Source organism: Lasioglossum baleicum, chromosome 8, assembly GCF_051020765.1.
Source record: "Lasioglossum baleicum chromosome 8, iyLasBale1, whole genome shotgun sequence".
NCBI classification, from domain to species: Eukaryota; Metazoa; Arthropoda; class Insecta; order Hymenoptera; family Halictidae; genus Lasioglossum; species Lasioglossum baleicum.
In genome coordinates this window covers 4,169,169-4,194,922 of record NC_134936.1, presented here as the reverse complement: position 1 = coordinate 4,194,922, position 25,754 = coordinate 4,169,169, and the positions used below count along the sequence as shown (strand labels likewise).

General features: G+C 33.5%; 1 protein-coding gene across 5 annotated transcripts in view; it reads right to left on the bottom strand.

The window, feature by feature from the left end:
- The window catches only part of LOC143211668 (uncharacterized), a 267,501-nt gene that overhangs the window by 29,634 nt on the left and 212,113 nt on the right, over nt 1-25,754 (bottom strand). For 4 of the 5 annotated variants that reach the window (XM_076429523.1, XM_076429522.1, XM_076429524.1 and 1 more), the window contains exons 6-8: nt 24,432-24,636; nt 21,775-21,888; nt 2,234-2,401 (exon numbers count right to left, since the gene is read on the bottom strand). In XM_076429523.1, coding sequence (XP_076285638.1) covers nt 2,234-2,401; nt 21,775-21,888; nt 24,432-24,636 — 487 coding nt within the window. The remainder of the gene's footprint in view (nt 1-2,233; nt 2,402-21,774; nt 21,889-24,431; nt 24,637-25,754) is intronic. The other variant, XM_076429526.1, reaches the window with a different exon arrangement.

The following is a 25,754-nucleotide window of genomic DNA, read 5'->3' as shown; positions in this document are numbered from 1 at the left end:
ACCATTTTTGTGCAGTGAAATCGGTTGGACTTTTTAAAATTTGTTCTACGCGTCTTGTAGTTACTGACAAATCTAATTCTACGCGAAGTTGCGCTGCACTTCTCAATTCTTTTGATGCAGATCTCATTAACAATGAATGCTGTCTCTTGCTCAGCTTTTGATTTCCCCCTTTGGGGTGGTTTTTGCCATAATCTTTTCCCAAAGTGACGTAATTATTTACAACGGTACGTGATCGATTAATTTTTTTGCAATTATGCGATTAGAACATCGCATATCCCTATAAGCATCAATGGATGCGTTTTCTTCACTGGTTAACAATTGTACTCGCGGCATTTTAATAATAAGAAATTAAAATATAACATAGGGTAAACTGTACTATTGCTGGTACTGCACTAGTTATTGGCACTTTTGATTTAAACAGCAAATACATATTAAGAATTCCTGGTATAGAAAATCATTTTATATTGCTTCTTATTTATATTTCAAAGCAACGTTGTAAGTTTTCATAACAGAGTTCCACATATGACTGTTAGCAACGTTGGAGCTTACTTACAATCAGTAAGATCGACGAATGAGCACAGTGCAGTGTAAATAGTGTTTCGTTAAAGTTTTCGTTACGAGTAAGTATACTTTATCGCTGTATAACTTAATTTCGGACTGAACTACAGATGTAATAAGTGCGTATATGATTAATTATAAATCAAATAACCTATTTAACGTTTCCTTCTTACTGTTTATCAGACAAAACCTCAAATGGTTATGATTATAACAACGAATGGTTCATTTATTTGTATGGAAGTTTAATTAATTGGTACTTATGCCAATTACTAGATATACAGTTTTGGATTTTTTTTAATATTCGAAAAATTAATGCTTTGAATCATTAAAACAAATTAGAAATATGACTTTAATTCGTTGAAAGAAGTCTCATTATCAATTCTTGGCACTGCCAATCATTGTACATTGAAGGGGCCAATCACTATATGTAGAATAATAAGGTGCCAATCATTGCAATGTACATCAGAGAGTCAATCGTTGTACTATTTATTTACCTACTTGTGCAAATCACTCATATTCTTAAATGTGATGAGAATTTCGTAGTCATTATTTGAAGCTGTTAGCATTTTTAATTTGTTTTACCTGTTTGTATTCAGAAAAGGCTGCAGTAGAAAGAAAGAAGCCAAAGGTCGTATTCGAAATGATTGTTCCACCATGTAGATCATATAAAGATCTACTCTTAAATAAACAAAAATAAATTATTTCAAATTTACACAAGAGGAAGATTCACCACAAAAAGAAGAGTTGAATCGGATGACTCATGTGAACCTTAAAATATTTTTCTGTTTTTTCTTTGAGCATTATCTTCGTCTCTCTTAAGTTATTTCTACATATTAAGCTGATGATATTAGTTCAGACGTAAATTATACATTATGCAGAATTTAAACCTACATGCAGTACAAACTATTTTCATTATTTATCTTTATTTAGTTAATAATTCCTATTCAGTTCTTCAGTGCCAATAACTGATACATGTTGTGTCAATAACTGTACCAAATTTTTCAATGACTGTACTATTTGTCTTACGATTGTTATTCAATGAATATATTTTATAATAAAAGATTTTTTAAAAGAAAAAATGTCTATTAGCTTATAATAATAGCAAGTTAAGCTCGTTTAAACATTACAAAAAAAGATAAAAGGAGTTTCACTAAGATTTTGTTTTAAGGTGATTGCACAGTTCACCCTATTACGATTTCAATTTTACAGATCTATTTTTACGCAAATCCTTACTTTCTCTATTGCAGTTACACTTCTTTTATTGTAGGTAGCTGGACTTATTCACTAAGAATCTAAGCACAAACTAAGTGGCATTATAGAAATTTTGCTTCGTGCAGCAAAAGATGTAAACACACCCAAAAGGTGAACATTTCCGAGCAGATACTCGTAGATTTATTATTAGTATGAGCTAAATATAATTGTAGATGGAAAAAGTAGTAAACTTGACAGTATTTAAAAAAATATACGTCATAATATAGGTGGCTTTATGGAAATTTCGGGCACTGTATTAAAATTGTAATGCGAATTTTTGCAGGTTGAGTGCTAAGTACAGCGCCATTGTGCAAAATCGACTGCGTTGCTAATGACCATAGCTGTTGATGCGACGTAAAAAGAAATAAAAAGAAATCGACTGAGGGAAATTAACTAACAGGTGCAATATCTAATTATCACTTACCGAATCCTCAAACGTTGGATTCCCATAACTTCTTTTCGAAGATCTAGCTACTCCTTTGCGTCTCACGCTGTTGTACGCGGAGACACTGTCGACGCTGTAGGCATCTAAAGACACCGGACGACACCGCTCGCCATAGTTGAATCTCGTTTGCCTTTTCCTCATTATGAACTGAAAAGAGTTTCCTCGATGAGCAGGTATTATTAAATTTCTCAAGAACATAACATTAAAAATTGAGCCACTCTGCAAATGAATCATTCGTAAGGCATTCGAGGCAGGATATCAATGTCAACGTGAGACAGGCGATCATTTATTTGATAAAACCTGAAATGTTGGCACATCAGGATGATATTTCGGACTTTGGTACTAACAATAAGAAGGTTAGTCATTGATCTAGGAATATGGGGCATTTTAATGGATGATCGCAAAACGTAAATAAATTAAGCAAAACGTAAAGCAAAGTCAGTTTGTGAGAGTGTTTGTTAACATGAAAAGTGGTGAATGTTGAGAAATAGTGCAGTATGATTTCTGTATTTAGAATTACTAGAAAGATTAACAACTTCAAATCCAAAGATAGAAAATGTCCTAACGAAGAAACTTGTTATTATTAGACAGCGGATTTTATGAATTTATGAAAAAAATGAATGGGTGTAATTTAAAACAGTACATACATTAGAAGAATGAAAAGATACTGTTATACATATTATTTTGAAGTTGATGAACATATTAAGAAAGAATATAAATTTCTATTTCACTCCTGTTTGCTGCAATTCAGCTGGAACATTTTTATTTTGCATAAAGATCCACTGTCTAGTTATTATGTTTGAGTAAAATTTTTCATATATGAAAGAGTTAAAGAGAGAAATTGATTACAAGTGCACATCATACAAACACAAACTACGAAACTGTAAAATGTTTCAGATAAGAATTGAATGGTGCCGAATGGAGCATTATTTGGCGTTATTAGTTCATTCGTGGGTGAACGCGTTAAAGTCATATGAAGGTTAACTTCGTGTTCTTAAATGAAATTAGGAACTTTGTAATACATCAATCGATGCAGTTGGACAGTCTTTATGAAAGAGTATTAACGTATTTATGTTGAAAAATTAGTCGTTCAGGAGATATTTCGATTTAAATAATCCTAAGATATTATTACTGTCGTACTAAAACGTCATCATCATTCGATAAGAAATCATTACTGTCGTTTTTCTAAAAGGAATAAAAGCGAACGTCTTATTGTTAGTGCGACAGTAATGATATCTTAGAATTATTTAAATCGAAATATCCCCTAAACGACTAATTTTCCAACATAAATAGGTTAATACTTTTTTATAAAGAATGTCCAACTGCATCGATTTATGTATTAAAAAGTACCCAATTCCATTTAAGAACACGAAGTTGACCTACATATCACTTTAACGCGTTCACTCACGAATAAACTAATAACACCAAATAATGTCCCATTCGGCACCATTCAATTCTTATCTGAAAAATTTGTCGGTAGGACTAACAGCAGCGGAGAAATCAAAATGTCAAAATCGGGTGAGACACGCTGTATATCATTGCTCAGTTAGTAATATCAACCAATGCCAAATAGTCACGTGCGAGGTACGCGTACAAGTTTGAGGTTACCCTAAACGTGCAATAGTTTACAAGTTATTAATATATTCTGTGTTGTTATTTTAGGTAAGTACAACAAATATTGATGTAGGTTTACATTAAATTAACCGTTTTTATTGTATTTTTAAAATTTATTGAGAAAAACACTAAGATGATCTTGCCCCGTAAATATTACTACACGGAGCAAGTCCGTACTATTTATGTATCACGGTGGGGTAAATCCGTACTGAATGGGTAACTATAAAACTAAACAATATATTCAATGCAATAAACAAGGTTCGAAAGCATTTTTAACTCTCAGAGACATACTTGCCCCATTTTCAGGGCATGTGCGTCCTTTGTACAATATCGCATCAAAATGATAATTTTCAAGCAAAATTAAAATCCTACATAATACTAATTCATCAGTAATAACTGTGGCAAGAGTTTGATACCAAGAACGTTAAGTTTTTACATGCCAGATTGAAAATACATAGTTTGAAGTCCAACTTTGCAAAAACTAGGGCGGACTTATCCCACTCCACCTTATAAATATTGCTAATAAAAGAGATAATAAAATATTTAATCCGCCGCGGTTGAGTTGCGACCCATGGTTCCTTTTGCAGTTTTGACCGTCGCGACGAGTAAAATACGATGCAATTAAAAAAAAATGTTAACCTTTTGACCTTAAAATTCAAGGTCAAGGTCAATTTTGCGGCAAAACTTCGTTAGTTCAATTTCAACCAAATCGTTGCTGTAGAATCATTTTATGGTAGTCGCGACTGTATAATTTCTTTACACCCTGTACCTCTCTGATGATTTTTAATATCTTAGCTACCCATTAGTAACGTACTACAGCACACTATCCAATTTTGATAATTTTTGCAAATATAGTTGAATAACTACTGTACTCATATTCTATATCATTGCTCAGTTAGTAATAGATTGTATATGTGTGTAGGGAAAATGCTTGTTTTCTGTCTATAGGTTTACGGTTTAGTCGAAAACGTAAACAGTGGTGCTAATTGCTGCGTCAATATGATAGCACAAAGTCAAATTTGTGTGTTTCCAGTTAGCGTCAACACATCAAAGTATTCAGGTCGACAAATATTTAATATTGTGCGTGTTTTAGAATTGAAATGTTGTGAAATTTTCAATAATGGGTCGCGGTAAAAAATTGACTGGTCCTGAAATATTAACAATTCAAAATTTGCATAAAGAAAATTGTTCCATTGCTAAACTTGCGAAACTGTTAAATCGTAGTCGCAAAGTTATTTACAATTTCTTAAAAAATGTACACGAATATGGAAAAAAAGAGTGCAGACGTCCAAGAGTGACAACTGATCGTCAACGGCGCACAGTGGGGTATTTGACTGAAAACGGGAATAAAATATTGTAGCGTTATTTATGGGCTCAGGGTCATAAAAAAGTAGGTCGTTGGATTCGTCATGACGCCAGCTATAACAATATGAAATAAAAAATATATTTTCCCCTTAAAAAACCAAAATAGTTTTTATTTTTTGTAGAAAAAAAATTATTTTCGAAATTTTAAATATAGAATTTTGTAAATTTTTAAGTACTATTCAACTTTTATTCGAAACAATTTGTCGTCAGATTATCCGAAACTCTTGAAAAGTACTGATAATGAAATGCTTTGAGTACGATGTACAGAGTTCAGGTAGGTGTATAAGGCACTCACAGATTTCATTCTGTTATCATCTAAATTAATATTGTTATTAATATTTGAACATTACCAATCATTCTGTAAGTTTTCTTCGATTTCAAAACGAAAGTCGCGACTTTCGATGCTCACTTTTACTTAAATTAGTTATAACTCTCTAATTCAGAACGATTCGGAACCAATTCTTTTTAGACTATGATCGTAAACCTTTATCGAATGTAATGGTACAAGAAAGAGTGCGGAATACAGCGGAATGGTTTACGAAAATCGTCAATAAAGTTTTGAAATCGAAAAAAAACTTACAGAATGTTTGGTAATGTTCAAATATTAATAACAATACTAATTTAGATGATAACAGAATGAAATCTGTGAAGAGTTTATACACCTATCTCAATTCTGTACATCGTAATCAAAGCATTCCATTATCACTACTTTTCAAGAGTTCCGATAATCTGATGACAAATTGTTTCCAATAAAAGTTGAACAGTACTTAAACATTTACAAAATTCTATATTTAAAATTTCGGAAAAAAATTTTTTTCTACAAAAAAATAAAAATTATTTTGTTTTTTTAAACGTGAAAATACATTTTTTATTTCATAATGTTATAGCTAGCGTAAAGACGAATCCAACGACCTACTTTTTTATGACCCTGAGCCCATAAATAACGATACAATATTTTATTCCCGTTTTTCAGTCAAATATCCCACTGTGCGGCGTGCAATTTTAAGAACTGCATTAAATTCTGCTGTCCAGAATTCAGACTCCAATATCTTTTAAAATATTGTAAAATTTACATTGGACACATTAATACGATCTTTCCAATTTGAATTATTACCTCAAAAACCAAGTCGAAGTAATAAAGTCAATAACCGCTTCCGTAGTAGACCCAGATTATATTATCCGATAATAAATAGATTCAGCAACGTCAGGTCATTTCATTAAACGAAAATCAATTCAACTAAATGTAAAGTTAGGTCTGGTACAGATGTATGTAAAGCTCCTATTCATTGGAAGAAATGGTTTAATCAAAGATATGAAACTATCGAATTAACTTATAAGAAATGAAATGTTGCTTTCGTTATGCGCTTCGTGGTACGGGTAACATTCAATTTTTACACCAATATAATTTCTGCCGGTTCATGATATATTTACAATTTTGGTTCGCTTACGTAAACCGATATCTGAAATCCGCTTATCGGAATGCATTTGTCTCCGTACCAGTACGGATAATCGACGATTCACTATACCTCGATATTCTTGCGTTTAGAAATATAGTGGCGGACAAGAGAGAATTTAAAATTAGAATTTTTCTATACAGGGTGGGGCAATAACTATGTCCACCTTGAATATCTCCGTTATTTGTAATAATATGGAAAAATGTTATGAACCAAAGGGCCTAGCCGATTAGGATGGTCAAAACTGCCCTTAGAGCTTTTTCAACGGCTATTGAACCATTCGAAAGCTTGCCAAGAAAAACCCCTCTGAGTAAAATTTCAGCCCTCTAGCTTGCCCGTGAGGGTAGTTACAGGGAAAAATAGATTTTGCGATTTCCGGCGCATTTTCCGGTCTAAAATGCGTTCTAAAATTCTGAAAAAAATGTGACACATTCTGGATCCCAAGGCGCATTTTTGAGAATTTTTTCAGATTTTTTTGTTTCAAACTGTGGTCGTAAAAAATGAAAAACCTCAAAAAAATCGGAAAAATATTTTTTTCTCAAAAATATGAAAACATGCTATTTTGCTGTTTGGTTCCCTGATAAAGTACTATAACAGGCAATGTTGTCAATTTTTTTTAGATTTTTTGTTCGGCTGCATCATTGTCAAAAACAATAAAAACCGAATTTTTTCGACGTTTTTGCTGTGAGGAGGAAAGTTACACTTGTTGGCTTTACCGTGTGCGTATATTAAGTAATTTTTAGCGTTATTACACTGAAACAAGCAATTATTTTACCTAAAAAATGTGATTTGAGAGAAAGAAAAAATTGTATTCTGTGCGATATATACCAGAATGTTCGCAACGCTTACAACATCGCCGGTTGGCACCGCGGTTAAGGCGTCCGACTACGGAGCGGATACTCTGGGGTTCGAATCCTGTCGCTAGTGGTTTTTTTTTCCATACGTCAAACTTTATTTTTTCAATTTCTTATTATGTATATGGTTTACTCATACGAGTTTAACAATGTTTTTTTAATGTTTTAAAAATATTTAAGTAACATTTTTAAGCAAAATACATACAAAAATAGTTTTGGATCATAAAAGTATTATAAAACTCCAGCATAATGCATGTACCGTCGACGGTCAACTCTGTTCTCAGTGCCTATAAAATCCCGCATTCTGCCCACAATTATAAAAGATAAGTCTATTTCTATCAACTCCATACAAATATTTACTTTTATGAGAAATAAATAATTCTGTAATTAACAGGTCACGTAAAAACAGCACCTAATTGGCTAACAATGACAACTCGGAAGAACAGCTGCTATATATACTTCTTTCTATTTTACCCGTTTCTACAAATTCCGAAAGGCCTAGAAACTATATTCATGATTTTTAATGTTAAAAATGTTAAACAGGACCGCCATGATGAACATATACAATTAGAGAATCAAGGAAATAATAGATACTCCAAAACTATTTTTGTATGTATTTTACTTAAAAATATTACTTAAATATTTTTAAAACATTAAAAAAATATTGTTAAACTCACATGAATAAACCACATAATAAGAAATTGGAAAAACATAGTTTGATGTACGGAAAATACGCGCAGCTATTAGTAAGGGAAATAATAACCACCCTCCCAAAAAGATAAGATTCCTTGCAGGCCAGTTTTTACGACGGTCATTGTATTCTTCGTAGCTGATTATTGCGCGACCAGAATCATAAACTAATATAAACGTGGTAAAAATTAACTACCTCTGTACCTGCTATGTACTGTCATATTGTCCTTTCCCGTTCGGATGGAAGGCCAGGGAAAACGGTCAACTCCAGGTTTTTATAGGCACTGAGACCGGAGTTGACCGTCGACGGTACATGCATTATGCTGGAGTTTTATAATACTTTTTATGATCCAAAACTATTTTTGTATGTATTTTGCTTAAAAATGTTACTTAAATATTTTTAAAACATTAAAAAAACATTGTTAAACTCGTATGAGTAAACCATATACATAATAAGAAATTGAAAAAATAAAGTTTGACGTATGGAAAAAAAAACCACTAGCGACAGGATTCGAAACCCAGAGTATCCGCTCCGTAGTCGGACGCCTTAACCGCGGTGCCAACCGGCGATGTTGTAAGCGTTGCGAACATTCTGGTTATATCGCACAGAATACAATTTTTTCTTTCTCTCAAATCACATTTTTTAGGTAAAATAATTGCTTGTTTCAGTGTAATAACGCTAAAAATTACTTAATATACGCACACGGTAAAGCCAACAAGTGTAACTTTCCTCCTCACAGCAAAAACGACGAAAAAATTCGGTTTTTATTGTTTTTGACAATGATGCAGCCGAACAAAAAATCTAAAAAAAATTGACAACATTGCCTGTTATAGTACTTTATCAGGGAACCAAACAGCAAAATAGCATGTTTTCATATTTTTGAGAAAAAAATATTTTTCCGATTTTTTTGAGGTTTTTCATTTTTTACGACCACAGTTTGAAACAAAAAAGTCTGAAAAAATTCTCAAAAATGCGCCTTGGGATCCAGAATGTGTCACATTTTTTTCAGAATTTTAGAACGCATTTTAGACCGGAAAATGCGCCGGAAACCGCAAAATCTATTTTTCCCTGTAACTACCCTCACGGGCAAGCTAGAGGGCTGAAATTTTACTCAGAGGGGTTTTTCTTGGCAAGCTTTCGAATGGTTCAATAGCCGTTGAAAAAGCTCTAAGGGCAGTTTTGACCATCTTAATCGGCTAGGCCCTTTGCACGGTACAGAGGGGGACATGTTGTGACAAAAACATGTTCTGCGTGGGTGGAGGCATAGAGGACATTTGAAGGTCACCTTGATTTTTTTAAATAGAATGTACTATTTTTTATACCACAGATCAATAGAGTATCAAATTCTGAGTATGAAAGTGTTGATCTTCATATGATCTAAACCTGATAGTTAACGAGATATTATCCAAAGAAGAAAGAAAATTATTTCGATAATATCTCATTAACTATTAGATTTAGGACATATGGAGGTCAATACATTTTAACTCAGAATTCGATAGTTTATCGATTCATGATACAGAAAGTAGGTGTTTCCTTTAAAAAGAAAATCAAGGTGCAAATTTGGTTCATAACATTTTTCCATATTATTACAAATAACGGAGATATTCAAAGTGAACATAGTTATTACTCCACCCTGTATATTAAATTAAGCATTAGATGAGTTTTTAATTGTTGATAACGTTCGCCTAATATTTTTGATGCATTTACGACGAAAACGGGCACGTGCAATTTAAAGCAGTGGACGAATTACGAAGAATTGTTTTAAATAAACAATTAATTTTCTATCTCCTTTTGCAGTTTTCTCGTTTCAACTATTCTATAATAAGTTTTTCTCTATAAGGCATATTATTCTATAAGATACACTCCTCAAAAGAAATAAGGGATCACTTGTGCGAACCCAAAAAATTGGTCCCAATTTACGTGATCATAATTCCGTCAAAAATTGCCGTATCGATATCGTTAAACAATGGTTTGAAAGCCTGAAACGTCTAGTTTCAGATGCTCTGCTTCAAATTGTTGCTATGTTGGTTTTTTACAAAGTTATAGCGAGACGGTAGGCATTTTGTGCAACTTTGGAACATCACACGGGGAGCAACAAATTTGTTTGATAAATCGCGTTAATATCATTTGGAAGGACTATCTTTCCTGTGTAAATTGTGTGGTTGTTGAATATTGTGCGATTTTTTTTATTCGAGTTATTCAACATTGAAGTAAATATGGGCTTTTTAACTTTAACTGGCTCCAGAAAGCGAAAAAATGATCGTAGTATCTTGTGCAAAAAAGAAATAGAAAGAGCGTTTCTTCCTCTTCAAGGCACTCCTTTTGTTTTTTCAATTTCATTAACATTTCGATATACCAGGTGTTTCTGGAAATATGCTTACAAAATGCACAATTTCCATTTTTCCTTTAACTCGCCATATCTCGGCGAGAAATGATCGTAATACCATGATCCGACCGCAGATTGAAGCAGAAATTCTGCCGATTCGATTGAGTACCCCATGAACTCGCTGCGACAATTTGTTACCTATGGCAGCTGTGTTTGAAGTTAGTGCGATACGGCAATTTTTGACGGAGTTATGATCACGTAAAGTGGGACCAATTTTTCGGGTTCGCACAAGTCATCCCTTAATTATTTTGAGGAATGTATTTATAAAAAATTCATTGCTACTTTAATATAAAAGTTCAGTTTGCAAATATTGTGATAGTGATCGTACATAATATTATAGATTTAGGACGAAAGTTCGTATCGTTTTTAAATTAAAATTCAGAGATAAAGTTAGGATATTTATTCATAGATTTAATCAACAACACATTTTCCATTTTGCTCAATACTTTCTGCCATTTTTGAGGTAACTTGTCGTGTTATGAAATAAACTCATGAATGAATATCTTAATTTTATCTTCGAATTTTAGTTTGAAAACGCTACGAACTTTGGTTCCAACCCAATATTTAACCTTTCTTTTGTTAGCCACTGTATATGTCATTCACAAATTATTAATCCTGTCTAAAATTAACTGACTGTAATAATATATTGCTCTATTAACTACCTAACTAACTAATTATAATAATATTACTCTTGTAACTAACTAACTATAATATTACTCTATTAATTGGACTAACTATAATAATATTGCTCTATTAACTGACTAACTAAGTAACCAGAATAACATTACTCTATTAACTGACTAACTACACGCTAACGTCGCTAACTATAATAATATTCCTCTATTAAGTAACTACACTTACTATAATAATGTTAGTCTATTTGTTGCGTCGCGTCGCCAGCTCCAATTTCAGTCTCGGTTTACACTACAGTCGCATTAGCTCAGGTCATCTTTGAGAAAAGTCTCCTATTGCCTCTTTAGCAAATTTATTACTTTACGACCAGGGTAAGACTGTTTAGTGTCAGCGGATTTCATGGGAAAATCAGTTCGGCTGTACCGCTCAGTGTTCCGATTGAACCCACCGTAACTCGCGCATGCGCGGAAATTTCAGCCGCAGTAACGTAACTATTTCGATGAAATCGGGTGGCTTGGGCACCCCACAGACTTTTAAAAAGTCTTTCTTCACTATATATGCCATTGTATAATAAAATATTAACGTTCTGCGTCACGTCTCTCGTCCATCAGTCGTCCCGCTAATAACACCGGTACATTCCCGCCAATATAACTGCCTCAAGGCATCAGGGCCCTGGCCGCTCTGCTGCGTCATTGTAGATACGCTACTGTCTTGGCCGCGCATGCGCGAGTTACGGTGGGTTCAATCGGAACACTGGTACCGCTCTCGATGGCACGTGACGCAGCATAGGCCCACTTGTAGCATTAGGGGGCCCGTAATTTATGGGACGGTTTCGAGATGCTCGGGACTTGGTGTCGTCTTACGTGGACCGACTTTTCCGAACGGCTATATTTAGAACAATGTAACAATTCGTGGGCGTTGCATAACGTCCAAAGCCGCCCTAAATGCGCTTATTGGTTCCCCACTATTCAACCCTGTCCGTGGAGGGAATTTCTCTAGTCGCGTTTTTCTGACTTCTGCCGTTTTCTTTAGATTCTATCGAACTATCGCTCTATTAACTTCGCTCTCGTTCACTGTACAAGTAACTATTCTACTTTGTTAAATACATATATTGTTACCAAACAGTGTTTCGATTATTGCCGTGATAAATATCACGAAAACTTTAAACCAGCTCGCATAATTCCTAAAGACTGTGACGCCACAACACTATTAAATAACTACACAAACATAATACATATAATTATATCACTCTATGAACTAACTGCACTAACTATAATGAACCGTAATAAAATGAAAGAATTAAATACGTAGATTAATACGCGGACGTAGCGACAGACTTCCATTAATGGGATTTTGACAAACATCTCAGCAGTTGTTAGAGCAATTTGTATGGGCCAGTTATTCTGCATATTGCAACATCATCCAACTAAACAGCGACGTTGCCTTCCGTTAATTCACACTGCTCGCCGAGGATGAGCAGCGTCGAACATCGACGATCATGTAACGAGCTATGTTACTCCTCGCAAAACATGTATTAACAACGAAGCTCGGCTACATGGAATGCCTAAGGTAGAAATCAATGAAGCGGTGATTGTTGTCCGATCTAATCGTCGGCTGAAGGCCAAACGGTATATCCTCTATTTGCAGCAAGTATCCTAGTGCATCGCGTTTCTTCGCGACGCGACACCGCGAAACCGCGACTGATCTCGATACTATTCGAAGGTTTTCATGCTCGATAGAAGAATTCATTTAATCAACCGAAGAAACGGACTTGCATATTCACGTTTCCCTTTCGCTTTCTCGTAGCGAGGACGTAACAAGGTGTTCAGTAATGACGACAACGATATTTACAGTAGCGGACAAAAGTTTAAGACGACTATCTTCTCAGTTGATTATCACATTTTATTAGAGATGCTAAACGTCTAATAGTTTCCAATTGCTCTTAATTGTCGAAGTTCAATAGAGTATCTTCTGACGGAATTCGATATATCAGACGTCCCAAAGGTGAAGATCTTAATCCAAACTGCACTGTAGGAACACTCAATAACTCATTACAATTGAATTACTCCAGAATTATAATTACAAAGTAATTAAATTACATTGTAATTCAGTTATATTGTAATTTACAATTCAGATCTCCATTGAATTAAATTACAATGTAATATCATCGTAATTGCAATGAAGTACAATTATAAAATACATTGTAATTGAATTATATTGTAATACAGTTACATTGTAATTTATAATTCAGATCTTCATTCAATTAAATTACAATGTAATTCGTAATTGCAATGGAGTACAATTATAAAATACATTGTAATTGAATTACATTGTATTCAATTATATTGTAATTTATACTTCAGATCTTCATTCAATTAAAGTACAATGTAATTCGTAATTGCAATGCAGTACAATTATAAAATACTTCGTAATTAGATTACATAAAATAGCGTTACGTATTATGAACGAGGGCGACGAATAGAAACTACGCCGCATAGACACTAAACATGTATATGAAAGAAAAACATAAAAATATATCGCACTTCTTCAAAGTTCTGCGCTATAATTTGGAAAGCTGTATTTTAAGTATATTATATTTCAATTATACATACACTGTATTTCAATTATATTGTATTTCAATTATATTATATTTCAATTATATTGTATTTCAATTATATTGTATTTCAATTACACGTTGTATTTCAATTACATTGTATTTCAATTATATTGTATTTCAATTACACATCTGATTAAAATACTTAGTAATTGAATTACATTGTATTTCAATTATATAGTAATTCAGTTGCGACGTAATTGAATTACTATTACTATTAATTGAAATACAATGTAATTGATTTAGCACAACTCAGGTAGTGGTTCTGTAATGGTGTGGGCAACGTTCTCGCGAAACGATCCAGGAGAAATTCGAAAAGTTAATGGCATTATGGAATATTTTATTCTAAATTCGTGTGCAGGAAGCATAATTGTTCTACTTTTCCCGATACGAATTTTTTTCTCGTGGCTGTGACAATATTTCCAGCGTCAGAAAACAATCGTTCGATGGATACTTGAGTGGCAGGAATGCGAAGGTATTGTCTAGCTGTTTTTGGAAATATAGGTACTCGTCACTGGTCGTTTACAATTGCATTTCCACCATTTCCAATATTGCAAACTTTCCATTGCGGGTACCCAAACTTTATAAACTGTTAGGATCCCGATTCGATCCCGAACAAATTTCCCGACACGATTTTTATTTTTTCATGCAACCTTGTAAATTGTAATTTTTGGAAAATCTTTTTTAAAGATCGTTTAGTAAACCAATACTTCTAATGGTTTACAAAACATCAGGTTGTTTGGTACAATTATAAAAAAGTTATACTGTTCTAAAGTGCGTTCAAATACTTTCGTGGTTCACGTTTTTCTAATTACTGATACCTAGGCTTTATATTTAGATCTTTATCCAAATTAAAAATTGTCTGTATCGATTGCAAGACATAGAAACTAAATTGAATGTTATTTCTTCCCTTAATGACTTTAATAGAGGAAAAATCATATATTGACATCTTCAATTTTTAAATTTTTCAACAATTTTGAATATCATCTTCTCAATTTTGCTATAAATTCATAAAGATCTGCAGTCTACTGATAACTATAGCTACAATTAACTATACAAGATGCTTCGAAATAATAAATCTTAAATATAGCATAACATTCTTTTGTTTGCAGCTTTGTTTTTGGGAAAATTTGACTTGAAAATTCCTCGCATATGTGCAGTTGTCATGTTTTTATCTAGCCTAACACACTGTAATATGTAATATTTTTACAATATTATCAAGATAAGAAGATATCGGTTCATGTTACATCTTAGCGGATTTAAAATATTTTATGGGGTTGCGTTAAAGAACTTGTGAATGCTGAAGAGCTTACGAACCGGGAGAAAGAATTTCATTTGCATTTGAGCAAGTACGAAATCAAAATTCATTGGCATCAGTTCATGCTTCCGTGATTTAACGAGCAGTGATTTGCATACGATGAAATGGGAGACAGTTTCAGTAGTTCCTTCAGTAATGTAAATTGTAATTTCGTAATATTTTATATTCCTATTACTTTATTATTGTATAGATTTGACATTTCATTATTCGAATGTTAGTATTTTAATGTGATGTTGTTATGACAACCTTGAATATTCAAACTCGTTTATCCTAAATTTGTGAGTGAGAAGCAGACCTGGGCAAATATTACTTTAAATAAAAATAAGAAATAATTTATTCCGCACCGTTGTTCTCAATACTGTTATTTGAAAATTAAAAAAATGTTGACTTATTTGAAATAATAGCAATACCAAATTGTATGTTACTTCTTGGGTAAACTTTTCCATGCGTAACCAGAAATTTGTGACTTTTTCCTATGCTATCCAGTAGATTTGGACGAGACGATGCGAGAAATCCAAGTTTTGATCCTGGAGGATCAATGGTTCAAAAGTTATAAGTGTTTAAAGTTGAGCGATTATCAGAGTTTTTGACAGGTTAGCGCCGCCATGTTGCGTGCAGTGACGGTCGCGCGCCGCTTACCGAGCGGAACCGGTAGGTGGCACCACAAACACGCGCTAACGTTGATCACGTTGACTCCCAAGCCTGCCATCCCCCCTTACTCACCCTATCTAACTACCAACCAACTAATTAATTATCGGCAGTTCCGTGTGGCGGAAGTCGATAATGTGAATTTCTATTTAATTATTGATTAGTTGTAAATTTTGTAAAATAGTTTCGATTACTTTGTTAACATTCATTCGTTTGATTCCCTACCAATAATAAATTGGTAAACCTTCAAAGAAGACACACTAATTTATTTGAGAACGTTCCCTACAACCGCGTGCTTGTGCTGCCACCTAGCGGCTCCGCTCGGTAAGCGTCGTGCGACCGTCACTACACGCAACATGGCGGCGCTAACCTGTCAAAAACACTGTAAATCTCTCAACTTTAAACACTTACAACTTTTGAACCATTGATCTTCCAGAAACTTGCATTTCTCACACTTTCCCGTCGAAATCTACTGGATAAAATACGAAAAAGCCAAAAATTTCTGGTTACGCAAGTAAAAGAGCTGCCGATATTTCAAGTAATGTTATTTCAAAAGTGATCACATGCATGGAAGTAATTATAAAATAATATAACATGATATTTTAAATAATGTTATTTTAGGAGTGCCCACGTCTGGTTTCAAGTTCCATTACGTAGCAGCAAACGAGCGGAATCTTTCCCACGCGTTAAACAAAGTAAGATAGGGTTACCCAATAAAACAATTTCTGGTTTGCCAAAATAATTTGCTAAAGGTTTCCAGTCTTTTCGAACAAACCTACATTTCTCCACACTGATAGGCGAGTCAGAGGATCAGAAGACGTTGCTTCCGATCAACAAAAGCGAGACGACACAAACACACATATTTACATACGATTCGTTGTTACGTACACTGTATAAATCACAAGTGTAGGCGGATGAGTACGTAACACCATGTGAAATTAATGCAAGTACGATGAGGCCTTTCAGAGAACATAGACTTTTGCGGACCTGCGCAGCTAAATCTTCGTTCATTAGATCAGACCATTAAAAATTTCGTTTTGTCAGATGTGTGCAACTCGAGCAGCGTGCGTTAAATGTTAACATATGTTTCTCGGAGGGGAAACGTGATAACCAAAACTAAGGCTGCTCTTTACTTTACGGGACTAACAATTTTTTACTTCCTCCTATAAATTAATACCTATTTGGTATGTAATGCAATAGGTCTGAACGAGGAGAACCTAGGAATCGGAATTCCGATCCTGTAGGATCAATGGTTCACAAGGTATGGTTGCTTAAAGTTGAGCAATTTGCAGTGTTTTCGACAGGTAAGCGCGCTACCATATTGGTTTATAATGACGGTCGCGTGCCGCTTACCGAGCAGAACCGCTAGGTGGTGGCACAAGCACGCGGTAATGTCGATAATTAATTAGTTGGTTGGTGGTTAGGTCGCAGGGCCGGCCATCTGTAGGGTGTGCCGGATGCTATGCACCGGGGCCCTGCGATTGAGGGGGCCCCAACATGATCAAGAAATAAAATAATGTAATTTTTCTGAAGTAATTAATGTATTAGCAAAAACAAAATCACGCATGAAATAAACATGCATTAAGTAGTAATATATGTTCGAGTTTGTAATTATTTTTACTTTACAAAAAATTTAGGGCCCCAAATGGCTTCTTGCACCCAGGCTCCTTTATAGACAAGGCCGGCCCTGTATAGGTCGGGTGAGGGCGGCAAGGCATTTATTGAGAAATCTATGTATCTCTTTTTGTAAATATTTTCCAGGATATTTCTTCTCAAACATTTTCTAAGATATTTCCTCTAGGTCAGCTGTCAAAAACACTGAAAATTGCTCAACTTTAAGCAACCATAACTTGTGAACCATTGATCCTACAGGATCGCAACTTCGATCCCTAGGTTCTCTTAAATACATAATAATTTATAGGAGAAAAGCAAAAATTTTTGGTCCCATAAAGTAAAGTTTACCCAAAACTAATATTTATTATACAAGGTATAATGATTTCAAGTTGATGTACACTCATTCTAATAAAATATCTGAGTGGTTTCATTTGGATATGTGTTGATGTGGACCATGTTACGTAGAAAAGCTGCAACTGTACTCTTGTTTAATAAATATTAACATTTTATACGTGTAATTCATGCACTGAAAATTATAACTTAAGAGAAATAAACGCTCATATTTTAATGTCGTTTAGGCAACAATATTGTCTTGTCGAAATACAAAACTTCTTTATTTTTTATTGTTTTTTTTATGGGACTTTGACCAACTTATTTGTGGCATTTTTCTGATTAAAATGACACTAAACACAATATAATTTCAACTGTATTTAGTGGTTTAATTGACGATGAAAGTTTCGGGCGCAAGGAAGGACACCGCGATCCGTGTTTACATGCTGTCCTTTTCTACGTTCGGCTTCCTTTGAATTTTCGGCGCGGTCGGCGCGGTAGACTCAGCATAAAAAATGGTGTCCCTACACGATATTTCTCCGTGCAGAACACAGCCGTTTGCCAAATAACGCGACTTTACTATAGGCACTAATATTGAATACTATAATACATTTATTGTTTGCTGGAATGTTTTTAATTAATTGTGGTCTGTCGGAACCTTAAGTGTCACTCAATTAGAGAATTATACTAATATATTACTGCAATTTCCTTCAGTTACTGATTAAAGTGATCAATTACCTCTATTTTTATTTAAAAAAGAGCAATAACTTGTCCCAGTTCCCAGGATTACCTTTTATACATAATAAATTTAATATAGAATTTAGAGATATTATTAAATTCATATGAAAATTTATATGTCTAATATTTTATTTGAGGGGTTAATATAAATTTATAATGCTTAGTAAGGGTATCTAATGTTAATATTTATTAATATTACAATCGTAAAAGACTTGATAAGGTTTTCTTTCGATATAAGACGATGACTCGGCTTTCGACGTATGTATTGCGGATCAGGATACTTATTCGGCTTGACATTGTTCTTGAGAGGGCCGAGAGTTTATGGATCTTATAAAGCTGAGCGGCAGACCACAAAGTGGTCGGATAGAAGGATACAATATGACGTATTAGGGTGGCTCTTATTTTCGACATTTCAATTTATTTTACGGCAGCCCCCAGGGTTGTTCTAAATAATTAAATAAAAATCTGTGCAAAGTTTAAGTGCCCATAGATAGCGAGAAAACGGGTTCCAAATGAATTAAACATTAAAATAATTAATTTAATGTTCGTAAAATCGTTTTCCTCGAATATCTTCTAAACTATTTACCGCGTCGAAAAATATGTTAAATAAAATCTGTGGATCTGGATAGGCTGCGTCAATTATCTCCTCTTACTTTTTTCCTTAAAACAAACGGTTTCCGAAAAAATTGAGAAAAACGTCGGACCAAAATCTAAAAGTGTTTTCGAAAATTTGAAAATTGACGTGTGATTTCATTATCTTTTAAATCAATAGACATTAGCGAAAAATGTGTTCTTTTTTTTAATTTGCTAAACTTATCTTTTATTTAATTGCAGGCTTTTTTACCGCAGATCCTGTGTATATTGGATGATTGCAAAAGTTCGTACACAATTTACATCGTGAACTTCTACGAAAAAGCAAATCATGTTGTAAAACTTCAGAGACAATTGTAGAAAATAGTGGTGACTATATAATTGATTAATCAAACTTTTATTTTTAAATATAACCGCTCGAATTTTATTTTCAAATAGAGGGTACGAACTTTTGCAATCATTTAATATTTTCTTTTTTTTTTTTGAGTTTCACTTTATGAAGGGTCAAATCTTACCAGGTTTTAAAATGAACCGTTAAATAAATATGAGCAAATCTGTGGGACAATTAAAATCTAATAAAAAAAGATAAGTTCAGCAAGTTAAAAAAAGAACACATTTTTCACTAATGTTTATTGATATAAAAGATAATAAAACCACACTTTTCAATACTTAAATTTTGTAAAAAATGGTTAGATTTTGGTCCGACGTTTTTCTCAATTTTTTCGAAAACCGTTCGTTTTACGAAAAAAAGTAATAGGGTATGAAAGACGCAGCCTGTCCAGATCTACCGGGTTTGTTTAATATGTTTTTCGACGCGGTAAATAGTTCAGAAGATATTCGAGAAAAACGGTTTTATGAGCATTAAATTAATAATGTTAATGCGTAATTAATTTGGGGTTATCTGATCGGGCTCAAACTTTGCACAGCTCTTTCTGAATTACAGAATTTGTCTAGTGCCTACTCACTCCACTGCCAGCCAATGCCGCAGGGTGGCGATAAATGATCTCGGTTCGGGTATATTGGTGTGAACCACTACTAATCCAATTACAAAACTTCTTTATTCTTCATTATTTTTAATGGGACTTTCAGCAACTTATTTCTGGCATTATTCTGATTAAAATGACACCAAAGACGATATAATTTCAACTGTATTTAGTGGTTTAATCCACGATGAAACTTTCGGGCGTAAGGAAGGACAGCGCATGAGAAAGAAAGAGACGCTAAATATAGTGGAAATTATATCGTGTTTGGTGTCATTTATTAATCAGAAAAATGCCCGAAATAAGTTGGTGAAAGTCTCATTAAAAAATAATGAAAAATACAGAAGTTTAGTAATTGGATTAGTAGTGGTTCACACCGATACGCTTCGGCCGTGCGATCCGTATTTACATGCTCTATCCCTTTCTAGGTACGTTCGGCTTCGTTTTTACTCTCGCACAGTGGTCTAGAAGTCAGTTCTAGTTCGAATTAATTATTGTGCGAGGAAAAAATTGACATTTTGTGTAAAAATTACTTTTAAATATTTGAGTAAAGTAAATAAAACATAATTTACAATACTGACTAATTGTTTAGTAATATAATATAATTAAGTGTGTTACAAATATAATATAAAAGATTATTATTCACTGTCGGAGTTTGTATTTGATCGAATTTTTGGTGCTTTTAGCATCTGCAAAGCTTCGGGATCAAGACGTAACTTTTTACTAAACTGTTACACTTTTTCTGCGGAAAAAATACGTAGATACATTTACTAAAATATGAAAATAAAATGATAATGGGATTGGGTGGATCGCGGTTTCTCTTTGCCGTTTATGGAGATGAAGTAAGCTTTCAAATTAAATACTTCGCAACGCGTGCAAATGCGTGCAAATTTTGTTAAACTTACGACATTCTAATAATTTTTCTTAAAAAGTATCAGTTCGTAAAATATATCATAAAGTGTGTGTGAAGGAAACGTAAACCTACCATTTCCAGTTACAGCCATATTGATAATATCATATATAACAAGATACCTACTAACACAATTTATGCACACTTCAAGAAAGAACTCGATATTTTGAGGTTATAATTTGTAGCAATTGACTAACGCAGAAAAACAAAATCTGGTTGCTGGAATGTTGACAGTCTTGCCAACAATAATACGGTGATGTGATTTACTAATTTTGGTTTTGTTATTGTAATATACATATCAAACTATCATACAAGTATAAATTTTAACAGATTTACGTTAGTTGATAGTTTTAATTTATTCACGCTAGAACTGACTTTTAGGCCATAGTATCTCGGCGCACAAAAAATAGTGTCCCTACACGATGGTTCTCCGTGCAGAACACAGCCGTTGGCAAAATATCGCGACTTTGCTGTATTTGGAACAACTCTGGGGAGTGCCGTAAAAAAAATTTTGACAAAAATTTTTGTTAAGAATAAACAAGAACCACCCTAATGACGTATCCTCTCGTCTTGGCACTAAAAGCTGTGTCTAAGAGGGGATAGTGACTTTTAGGGGGATGGAGATTGCGAAAACAATTGTCGTCTTATATCGAAAGAAAACAGTACAACCGTGTTCGGTAGATGTTGATGAATGTTTGAGGGAAGAAGCGTAAGCAAACTAGAATCTGTCAGTTTTTTATTGAAAGTGAAAAATGAAATTAAGATAAAAAGTGCTCTTACCAGGAGACCGGCCAGAAGAACCAGACAAATGAAAGCAACCACGGAGACCACAACGACTGCTATCGCATTTCCGGAATCCGGGATCGTTTCCTGCACCAGAAGAAAGCTGTGTATCTGAAAAGAGTGGGTCAAGCGGCGGCATACGTTAACTATGTTATATAAATCAATAACTCATCTAAAATTGACATCTACTCACAAACGAATATTTCATAATTTTGCAATTCAGATAAAAATAGTGAAATACACAGAAAAAGTTGCAAACCAGACGCTCGAAAAACCGTGAACTGACAGCATAAAAATTACCTGAATCAAAGATTCGTAGAAAAATGGTCATATTGAACGAGAAATTGTTGAAATATTGGATATTTAGTTTGAAAATCATAACCACGAACAATATGTTCTTAGGATTGAAAGGGCAGTAAAATTTTTTATTAATAATGATACTGTTTTTATGTAGAAAGGAATATTTACAATCCCACTATTCTATATCTTAAGAATTGTTGATTTTACAGAAGTGTAAAAAAAGGCGTCACCCTTTTTTCATTAAATTAAAAGACTAGAACAAACAAACCAATACAAATGAGGTTTTAGTAGCTTATAATGAAAACACAACCATAAGAGATATCGGGATGAAATATATGCACTAAAATTCATTAAAAAATTATTCTTATCTACTGAAAATTATCATAATAAACATACATTTTTTAAGTAACTGTTTAAATTTTATTGTTTTAAAATAAAATAAAAAATTGTTTATTTGTTACTTATTTAGTGGTTTTCCAGGCAATTTAAATCACCGACGTCTTTGGTTAGAAACTATGCATGTCTCGAGTTATTCATAATATGAAGTTTAAATGTGTTTTTGAAAACATGTCCATAAAGGGGACATTTGAGGCTATCTCCTATTTCCTTTTCAAATTTTTAAGAAGGTCCCTGTTATGAAAAAATTGCAACACAATTGCAAAATAAATAACGAAAAAAACATGTTTTTCAAATGACAACATTTTAAGTAGATACCCTTATGCTTTTACTACAAGCTCCTGAAAACCCATTTTCATCGGTTTGTTCGTTCTAGTCCTCTGAAGTAGTGCAAAAAGGGTGACACTTGTTTCTATATACACTTCTGTAAAATCAAAAATTTTTAAGATATCGAAAAATCCTTAGAGATTCGTTCATAGGTCACTAAACACTATTCAAAATTGAACAAAATCCGAGACAGTACTCCAAGAAGTGTCGCATTTCGCGTGGAATGACCCTTTAATGAATTTCAAGGTCATTAAAATTGGTAAGATTGTCCATACTCTATAGGGTGTCCCAGAATTGTCGCACTTCCTTGAAATGAGTGATTTCTGAAGCTCTTTTACGGACTTACCATCGAAAAACAGGATGAATTAGAGCGTGGCTACACGAAAACTGGCTCGGCCAATACCGACGCCAATGTCCGCTGTATCCGCGCTCTGATTGGTCCTCGTTTTCCGTTGATAACTTAAGGATAAATTTCGATTTTTTGTTTTTTACAGAATCTTGTAGTTTAGCTTTGTAGGTTGTCTCTGCACAATTTTAAGTTAAAATTCATAAAATTTTCAGAATTACGGATTTTCGAAGCAAAGTATATATTTGGCGGCAAGTGATCCAGCGATCGATACTCCCAGAATCCATGGTACTATTGTAAAACGTTTATGTTATTGGAGTCGTACTTTTCTAACAGCCAAGCAAATTTATAAAAAAATCAATTCAACGAGCAAGATGAATGAATAGTATACGGACCTGGAATAGCTGATTATTTGTAAGTACTGATATTTGTTCAGTAACTGCACTACAAACTTTAAACGCGTTTTTCACGAAACAACATTTTCGTAGCTGGTTGACATGATTTAAAAAAAAGTATTGGATCGATCAATTTGAAATTTTAACTGTATGTTAAGACAGAATCCTTTTATTGTTTGACCTACAGGCAAGACGATAGGTTGTATATCCTTTTTTAATTATCAAAAGTTTGGGTAATATTTTGCGAGAAATCGGACATCTGAATTTAAACAGTTACCATTTCTCGAAAAATAATTTTGTTTTATTCAGCGTAGGTCTCACACAAACGATAATTAAAATAAAATCTCATTAGAATTTTTGATTTCAGATGAACTGGAGGGCAGGTATCACGTCAACCGTTAATAAAGCAATTGTGCGGAGCGTTCTAGTTCATGGGCAATTCAAACTGTATTTTTAAGTGAACTGAACTGAAAAAATTTATGTAACACGATGGAAGTATAACAAACACATATACAAAGTTTCAAATTAATTAATGTTGCATTTTTGTTTATAAAAAATCCTAAAGAATCGATATTTTTGACCAAGAAAAACGAAATTCCCCCCTCAAGAAAACTGACTTGAACGAGCATCCATTTTACGTAAGTGAATTTTTAGGGCACCCTGTATATAACTACCGTTTAGAGACAACATAGTCATACGTATTATGCAGACCACGAATTTTATTCACCTACTGTATTTTACTCAGCCATGCAACAGGGAATAATAGACCCATTTTAATTATTGTAAGCCTTGCTTTGCTGACAATTTTCGAAAATAAATTTTTTCTTGTAAACGTAAGTTTGAATAAACATCGGTGGTCTTCGAATACGCTTTTAATTGTGTCAACTCACTTTAAATGGAAACTTCACTGTTTCTTTGGACTCCTGGTACAAGCTGGGTAAACTGGTCGTCATAGCGCTGTCGAATCTCCCGTTTTCGTCAACGACGTAAACCAATATCGACGTCAGAGGCATATCTGATGACGTCGGTGTAAGGCTCGAAACCTCCGGACAGGGAGGCTGCCGATGGAACATAATTTGCTCATTAGAAACCGACCTGCAACATGAGAGACGACTCCTGTTGATTCACTTCTATTACGTTCCGTTCAAAATTTCTGTTTATTCTCCTTTCAGTTTTCTTCCTATCGCACCAGAGCTGGGGAAAATAGTATTTGAAATAGTAAATAGTAAATAATCCCATTTATTTTACAGTGTCTGTACAACTTTGAAACTAAAATATTTTATTTGATGCAGTAATTTTTGAAAATAAAATATTTGATTTGTTGCAGTAATTTTTGAAAATAGTATTTTATTTGAAGAATATTGAAAATATTTGGACTTTGTCTTTATTTTCAATTTCAATATTAAATATAATTGCTCAAAAGAATGACTCACATTCAACAGATATTGCGAAACTTTGAAACTTCATTTACTATCGAGTTTAAAATCTCGATTTCGTGATTTATTCGATTTTTCTGAGCACGCAAGCGACTATATAATTGCTACTGTTAGGCATCCAAAATGGAAATTATGATGGATTCTGAAAGACTTAAACGAAGAAAAACGTACTTTTATCAAAGAAACCGTATTAAATGCTTTGAAACAGATAGCAAATCCAGATTCAGAGTCACGACCCAAATTACTTTCACAAAACAAAGAAGTAGATGACTTTTTTTCCTTTATGAAAAAAGAAACAAATGATATCAGTCATACAAACATTACAGAATTAGAATTATATCAATATTTGAGTTATATTATAGTGATACACGAATTGAAAGTATTGCAAAGAACAAATACATGAAAACATTATTTTTAAAATACAACACAGCTTTTCCGTCCTCTGCCCCAGTTGAGACTTTTTAGCTTTGTTGGACTGATTCTCTGTCCTCGAAGGAGCACCCTAACAGATTTCAATTTGGAACGCTGCACCTTGTTGTATGCGAATAGCAGCAGTCAAACAAAAAAATAAAACGAAAATGTTGCAAATGATATAGTTTCTTGTAGTAAGTACAATTTCTTCTTTAAATTATTGCTAAAATAAGAAAGAGTAAATAAGTAATGCAATTTCTGAAAGTATTAGGTATAACGACGCAAAAAATAAAATATTCTATTTTGTGTTTCAGATTATTAAAATAGAAATATTTTTTATTTTGTGTTTCAGATTATTAAAATAGA